Source organism: Fulmarus glacialis, unplaced genomic scaffold (assembly GCF_000690835.1).
Source record: "Fulmarus glacialis isolate BGI_N327 unplaced genomic scaffold, ASM69083v1 scaffold42952, whole genome shotgun sequence".
Classification (NCBI taxonomy): domain Eukaryota; kingdom Metazoa; phylum Chordata; class Aves; order Procellariiformes; family Procellariidae; genus Fulmarus; species Fulmarus glacialis.
This window is the reverse complement of record NW_009199358.1, coordinates 2,040-10,285: the sequence shown is the minus strand read 5'-3', so window position 1 is coordinate 10,285 and position 8,246 is coordinate 2,040. Positions and strand designations below refer to the sequence as shown.

Sequence of the window (8,246 nt, the reverse complement as noted above, 5' to 3'; positions counted from 1 at the left end):
TAGAGCGCGATGAGGTCTCCCCTCAGCCTCCTCTTCTCGAGGCTAAACAGCCCCAGTTCCCTCAGCCGCTCCCCATCAGACTTGGGCTCCAGGCCCTTCACCAGCTCCGTTGCCCTTCTGGTCAGTGCTGGTCCAGAGTTAGACCACCAAATATCACTGCAGCAATGCGAATAATGTTATCGCGACAGTGCTCTGACCCACCACCGTGTGCACCCTTTCCTTCAACCCATCCCGCTGGTTGTGTCTTTAGACGGCGCAAGCGTTCACGGCCTGGATGGGCTCATGGTCCCCTACCCCCGGATCCCCCAGCAGCAGCTGCTGCCCCTGGATCAGAACGGCTACAGCACGGACTTGTACAGACAAGGGCTGACGCCGCCCCAGATGCCAGGAGACCATCTGCACCCCTACGGTAGGAGAGCGGTGCGGAGATCGTCCTGTCTCTGCATCAAAGCTGCACGCAGGAGCCCAAGTCACGAAAAGCCAAACTCTGCTGTGACTGCTGAGGAAGCCAGCAGCAGCGGGTGCTCCACGGGACTTGGACTTTGTGCAGGGTCTTTCTCAGAAGAAGTTTGGTGAGGCCAGAGCCTCAGACTGAGCTCTGCGGGGGGGTCAGGGAGCGAGGCTGGGGTCTTACCTCCATCCGACACGAAACGTTTGGGTGAGGGAGGAAAGAGTTACGCCTAAAGCTGGTGCTGCGTGTGGGGCTCACCTCACACCAGCCCTGCTGACCGTTGCTCCAGGTGAAACGTGGCCCTGCTGTCACCCTTTTTCTGTGCTGCAGTGCCACCCCAGCTCCCCGCCAGGCACGCGCGGGCCACTTCCACACTCATTTCCTTTTCCTTCCTCTTCTAGACTCAGAAGGAGTTTTTCACGATATGGACAGTGACAGCATCAGCCACCTGGGAGACTGCCTGCTGTCAACGGCTGAAGCCAACCTCCTCCAAGCCCGCGTGGGCAACCCCATTGACCGACTCTACTCCATGCAGAGCTCCTACTTCACATCCTGACCATAGAAAAGCTCCCAACTCTTCACGAGTATCTCGGATGGATGCTGCTTCAAATTCAGAACGAGGGTGAGGGAGGAGAAACGAGACTGAGACCTTCAGAGACATTCCTTGAGCACTGCACAACGGAGGAGGCAACTAGGTCCGCCACACATATAAGCACTAATTCCTGGAGACCTTTCACAGCCTTTGGATCGCCTCTCCCCTTTTTTCTAGCCACGAGTAGATCGACGGTATGATGTTGTTTAGCTGTAATTTTAGCAGTTTGTCCAGTGTTTAAGCTTTTGAGCATTATGTCCTGCAAACAAAGACTGGCCAAGCTAACCAGAGCTGCCCCTAGAAGAAGGAGGTGCCCTTCCCACAAGAACTCGGTTTATTTAAGTCTCGGTTGCAGCTGAGCTGCTCGCTGTGCTGTTTTGCCTCATTTCCCAATCCAGGTGCAGGCTTCGTGGGACAAGGTTAATTTTCAACAGTAAAATCCAAGGTTCTGAGGCATCTCTAAGAGATGCCACTGCTGCCTCAGAGATTTTCTCTGTGGTTGTCGATCAGTTGGCCCAGGACAGTTTTTTAACGTTTGACATTTCAGAAATGCACAGTGGTTTGGCCCCTGATTGAAACGGTTATGCTCGGGTATCTGCTTCAAGAAACAACAGAATATTTATCCTCTGTCGCGTTCAAAGATGCCGAGAGAAGCGTAACACACCCACAGCGAGTTCTCTATCGCCTTTATGACCGTCTGTCTCTTAACAGAGCAGTTTTACTCCCTTTATGGACAGAACAAAGACTTATTCTCACAAAATGACAGCTAATTTCTGTTTGTTTCTTTTTTAAAACAGCGAAGCGAAACCATTTTACTCTAAAAACGTTCCTGCAAGAAAGCCCTTCCTCTGTAGGTCTGTCCGCAGAGGGATTTCCCAGCCTGACCGCGCTCCCAGCTCACTCGAGGCATCCTCGCACCTCGCTTCCCTCCAACAAGTGACGAGGGAAAGAAACGGGATTGCCTTATCCCGTAACGCGTCCCTGCCAAGTCACTTAACTCCGAGAGGCTACGTTTGGTTTTCGCTTCGAGGGCCACCCAGGGGTGACATCAGGACTCGGGCAAGAGAAAAGCACGTCTCCGCCGCGGATAGAAAGGAATAATCCGTTTTCTCTACCCATCATCATGCCACGAGGCAGGCGTTACGAGAGGCAGGTGGGCACCAATGTGCCACAAAAGGGCAAGAAAGAGAGAGCAGAGAAAGAAAGTCTGAATTATTACCAAAGGGAAATTCTTTATTCTCCTGCCCAAGACCCAAGTCTGGGATTTCGTTCTTTATATACGTGAAGGACAGCCGGTATTCCTGGAAAGGTCAGGTTTTCCCGTGAGCCTGCTTACAGCATGCCAGCTGAAGGAATACGGTCCTCCAGAACTAACCTTCCCTTGTCTATTTGAACTGAACAACCGGCAGACAACTCCAAAAGGAAATAATGACTTATTTTTAAATCTTGGATCTCCAGATTTGTGAGTCTAGCGGTGCAACCCGAGAACCTGCCTGACCAATGTTTCTGTATGTGGTGTTTTACTTCTAAGCCTCCGCAGGCTTGTCAGTCTGATTTTAAAGGGGTGTAGCCTCTCAAATGAAAAAAAAGAAAAAAAAAAAGAAAAGAAATGGCTAATTTTCGTTGTCTGGAGTTATGGAGGAAAATTCCCAGGAAGTACATAATCCTGGATTTGGGGATGAAAGGAGATGCAGTCCTGATGCATTTTGCTTTTTAGCAGGATTTTTCACCTTCTCGACTACTTCTAGAGAACTGACGTAAAGAATGACGTGTAACAGAACCGCAGCCCTTATAAAGATCACTCCGCCGTTGCTTCACCTTCAATAAAGCTGTGTGAACGTGACACGTGCTGATGTGCAGTCACTTCCCGTCGTGTTTACAGTGCCGGGTGCTGGAGCTGGACTTGCCTTTGCTCTCGGGATCAATGTCTCTCCCCAGCAGGCAGTCGTGTACATAGTTTACAGACGCTTTGACATTTCTTTTTATGAGGGAAGGGGGAGCCTTTCGCAGAAACGGCTATTTATGACCTATGTTTGCCCAGATAGACAAGTTCTAGACCAAGCTGCTGCAGCTGGGTGACTTCCACCTTCGTTGTGTGGTCATCCACCCTTAAGAAACGAAACGGGAAAACTCCTAAAGCTGTATGTTACTTTTAGAGGCTCTTGCACTAGAGACGGTCTCGGTTTAGATGAAGTTTTAAGAGAATGTTACAGTGAACTATGTGCAAATTGATGTTTCTCCCAAATACCAGAGCCAGCTTCACCCACTGAAACCCCACCCTCTCTTCCTTGTGATCTCGTGCTGTGATGTGCCGATGTTTTTTTGCATGTACATTTGAAAATTAAAAAAAAAAAAAAAAAAGCAAACTGTAAGTGGAAATCTGAAGCTTGCCTCAGCACAGCCAGACAAACTGCACGCACGAGCGGGCAGCTGGCTCCCTGCAGACCCACGAAGGTTGGCCTGGGCTCCTCAGGAGAACGGCCCATCCGTTACCTTTCCCAGGAACTAGGTATCCTGGAGGAAAGCAGCAACCGGTGTTGGCGGCTGTTCATACCTTAACGCGGCAAACTCAATAGGAGGAGTCACAGTTAGTTGCAAGAGGAACTAGAATCCCAGCGTGAATAAATTAATACGGTGAAGAGGCACGCTAGACCTGGAGCTACTGGCGCAAAGGAGTCTGATGGCGACCAGAGAGCTCAAGCACGAGAGCCACTCGTGAGGTTCATACCCTATAGCTAAGGGAAGAAATGGCCTCCTGTTAGGTTTCCAGTTTTGAGGCCAGATTCTGCCTGAAAGGAGCAGAAATCAGAAAGGCGGACACCAGCCCCACAGCTGACAGAGCCCGAAAGCTCTCAGGCTTGCCAAGCAAGTCCTGCTGCTTCTCTTACCAAAGGACAGAGCTGCTTTTAGCACCAACAGCCAGGTATGAGAGTTCAGTGACTGCGGGTGAATCTACTCCCAACCGTATCTTGCAGCTGGAAGTCTCCTCGCGGTGACAAGAGACTTGGGGAGACAGCGACAGGAGTGCCAGCGAGCATTAAGTGGGAAGGGGCACGAGTAGCTTTGCGTATGTACGCAGAAGGGATCTGACCCTTTGGCAGCCTAGGGGTATCAACGTGCATCCCAAAGCACCTATGGACATCAGTGAATTAAGTCTCACGGCTACGGTAGGACTTGGGGAATGCGTACTGGTGAGGAAATAATAGCAGGAAGAGGCTAAGCCCGCTCGGCAGCAGAGCAAAGAGCAGAATCACACGCACCTTGGGCAACACCCACACTTTTTGGCTTTCCTCTTTTGCTCTGCGCGGTCAAGAGACAGAACAAGTGCTCTCATCAAGCAGGAAGGTGCAGGTCCTTGGCTGTGACACACCAACGTACTCGCTGAGAAGGAGGGTTTGGGAATGCCCACTGCTCTCTCAAATGCCCAGATGTGTTTCTCTCCTGTCTTTGCAGTCAGGAGAGTAAAGGTGAATAAAAACCAGTCGAGGTGACAGACTGACCACGAGATGAAAAACGCTCCCCTCTGCCCACACAATTTCCCTCGTGCTCACGAGTGACTCAAAAAAAATCATCTGGACGACAGCCAAGTAAAGCAAATGTGTGTGTGAATGGAATGTGGCTCCGTACAGCTCTCTGCCCTCAACAGTTGCCCACTTCAGCCCCGGGCCTGCCAGCAGCACTAAATCTCTCCCCGTGACTGCAAACACCAAAGGAACACGCTGATTTATGGTTCCTTTAAGTAAGAGAAGCAGAGTGTAAAACGAGAATATTTTCTGGATGAAAAATTAAAGGGATGTTTTTGTTAGTTCCTCATTCTAGGATCATGTGTAATTTACCTTATTGGTTTTAAAGTTCCACTTGAAAGGAAAAGTGACATCAACAGGAGTTAAAGCAACAGGCTGAAAAAAGTCCTGACACACTTAACTTCACATTCTGAGAGATCTAAACCAAGAAGAAATGGAGGAAAAACAAAGCAGAGAATTAACTAACCTAATGATCCTTGGCTTTCTCTTAGTTGAGGACCTCGAAACTCCTTGCATGCATTAATTAATTATCCCTCATTACTCCCCAGCCAAGTAGGTGTTATTTATTTCAGAGATGAGTAAACAGAGACATAGAACATGTTACGACTAGCTTGCACGGCCACACAGAAAGACAGTGGGTAAGTTAAAACAGAAAAAAACCTTGACATCCAGTTTGCTTAACTACCAGCCAAAATGCACATTTGACTGAAAACAAGAGTTGAGAACAATTAAAAGTGGAGAAAACACAGAACCAGGAGATGGAAACCAAGCAGAGAATGGCAAAGCCCATGCCAGAAGACAAGAAACAGAAGGACTATAGTGACACAAAAAGACTTGTGTGAATGAAGGATTCTTTACAATAATTAACCCCTAAGCAAGAACGCCTACACAAGTCTGACACTGCTTTCTTAAGTTCTCAACCATCTTAGAACTTGGTCCTTTGGGTTCTTCTCCTTGGTATTGCAGGGCTTTAGTGTTTATTTCTGGTCTGGTTTGTGTTTGGGAGGATGTGAGAGGACCAATCTATCCGAATCCTGCTTTAAATCTTTTTCTTTTTTCCCCGAGTCTCCCACTCTGGGAAATACAGGCTTATTCACTTATTGATTTCAGCTACTTGGGATTAATTTAGCTGAATCTCTTTGCAGCCTTTGGAGATAAAGCTGAACCTACCAGTTTGATTGACTGCCTGAGGACTTTTTTCCCTTGTTTAGCTTCATGCTGGTAACTGTCCTAACAGCTTCCTCCCCTTGCTTCCATGAGCCTGTCCTAATCACACGAAGAGGTACAAGACAGTATCATAATCCTGCGGTTCAAGAAACGAAGAGAAGGCTTCCTGGGTTCCTAATTCTTGTTTCGTTCTCAGGTTTTCAGAGGTCTCCCTTGCCAGTTTACATCTTGTGAAAGATACTGGAGCACCCGATGCTCCTTTTAGCTTTAATTGCTAAATATGTTTCCAGTGACAGGACCAAAAAAAGCTGGATTTGGAAATAACAGCTTTTCCCGACACTCACAGGGACACTTGCTCGCCCTGTGTATACGGCTTTGCTTTATTTCCAGCTGCTACCACGCATCCAAGCAAGTCAGATCCACAGCAGCCCTTCCCTTGTGTTTGTCAATGCCACAAATAGCTGTAATTGCCACTCCGATTTTATTCCAGCAACCAGCAAGAGCAGGCGGCCCATGCAGTTAGGAAGAAAAGAGCTGCAAAACTCCTGCTCCATGCTTCTCACTTACAGAGGTCTTAGGGCCCTCTGCCTAAGTGAGAATTAAACTGATTCATCACGCAGGACTGCACATATAGCTACAGATTCCTTCGAGGCAAAGAGGAAAGCAAAAGAATACTCCCTGGCTCCTTCTAGTCATTACCTGGCACGTCCAGTTGAAGGAAAGAAAATTGTGGGTATTCCTTTCACTTTTCAGAAAGGAATTTGCCAAATTTGCCAGGGCTACAAGTTGATTTAATCTAGAAACTTTTCCAAGGGAGCCGGTAAACTGAGGAAGGCAACAATTGCAGGTAGTGACCATCACCGCAATACTCCCCTCCACGGGAAAGTTCCGTCATTCTCTGCTACGCGAAGTTATTTTACATTTACGTGACACATGTAGCGAAAGATGTACGAGGACATTCTTTATTCAGAATAAAACTTGCAGCTGCCTAATGTTGTCTCAGAAAGCATTTCTCTCCTCGATTGCACAGGGAAACAGGATGAAGCAGCATATTCCTCTCCCCCCTCTCCCTAGTAACGAGTTGACTGAACCCTGTGAGAGTTTGGCTCATCGATGACAACAGCAAGTGCCTGGCAGCTCAGTGGTTAATGTGTTGGAGCAAGTAATAATAGAGTGGCTCAGGCTCCTGAGAAGGAGGAGGCATAACTGGGCTTAAGAGGGGGCCCAGTGCACCTTAAACATAATGAAAAATGGCTTTTCTGCTGACAGGCTGACATTTCAATACAATGTCAACAACATGTAAAGCACCTTCGCTCCTGTATAACGGCATCCTTAATAAAGCTATTCACACCACAGACATTTGAGACTAATGGGGTGCTGCCTGGTATAAATAAAACTCAAAAGACTCACTAAAAATAGATTTCTCCTCCTTTTCTGGTAGCACTTGCCCCCTCTCTAAATTCATTTTGAAGCAATGCTACTGTCACCTTTTTCTCCCAACTTTTCTGCCGGAAGATAAAACGGCTCTTTACGTTTCAAATGCACAGCATTTGATAAAAGCAAACAAAGAGTTATCTGCAAGCGTGCATATGTTTTTAGACATGACTCCAGCATCTCCCTACGTTCCCATCGCTGCTGAAATGCAGCCACCTCTGTGAGACAGACAACAGCAACGCCGACAGCCAGCTTTGTGATTTGGGCTCTGCTAGAAGCTGGAACAGATCAACTTAAATCTGCTGTCCCTCTCCCCAAAGGAGTTAAACTCTGCCCAACTGGAAAATGCATGCGATGTTTGCCAACCACCACAGGCTCACAGGCGAACGCTTGGACTTACGCCTGGCTGAAACATGAATAAGGATTAATGTGTCCCAGGAAGGGGGTATGAACCCCTGGGAACCAGGTCAAAGCCAAGTTTCCCGGTCCATGCCTCACCCTCTCTTAGAGGTACAAAAAAAACCTCACAAAGACAGCGAAGCTGTGCTGTACTTTCAGACAAAGGCTCCGGCGCTGTACACAATGGTTTCTGCTTGTCATCTGCTGCCTGCGCACTTCTGGAAAATTTTGGTTTATGGTTCCCTGTAACTTTTCTGGAAGACCAAGTTCCTACTCCGGACAGCAGCAAAGCTGTTCCTCTGAAGCTGCGTTGGAGTAACTAGGTTGTAGAAGCTCATTTCTCCTTCCTGGTCTCGAGCACCCCAAAGGACTTTCCAGAAGGTTTAAACTTCTGCTGGGAGAGATTCTCGGTCCCACTAACAGCACATTAAACAGACCTACGGTGCTTTTCTGACACAGCACACTGGAGGAGACCCAAGGGTCCTAGATCGCAGCGCCCCAAAGCTCTCCCTCCACAGAAGTGCTCATAAGCCCGGGTCTTAATCCCACTCCTCGTTAGACCATCTATTGTTTCTTCTATTTTTAATTTTTTTTTTCACTAGTTACAGCCCAGAAACAACCTCTCCTTAGAGCTGGGCTCCTTGTTGCCCTGTTTAAGAACAACTGGAGGTGTCCCCCC

The 8,246-nt window shown here is 48.0% G+C and overlaps 1 protein-coding gene across 1 annotated transcript in view; it reads left to right on the top strand.

Annotated features, from left to right (window-relative positions):
- Window positions 1-1,007, top strand: part of LOC104073449 (LIM homeobox transcription factor 1-alpha-like) — a gene marked incomplete at its 5' end in the record, with an annotated part of 3,404 nt that extends 2,397 nt beyond the window's left edge. Inside the window, 2 exons of the mRNA XM_009573222.1 lie at window positions 251-409; window positions 853-1,007. Coding sequence (XP_009571517.1) covers window positions 251-409; window positions 853-1,007 — 314 coding nt within the window. The remainder of the gene's footprint in view (window positions 1-250; window positions 410-852) is intronic.
- Window positions 1,008-8,246: the final 7,239 nt, after the last annotated feature.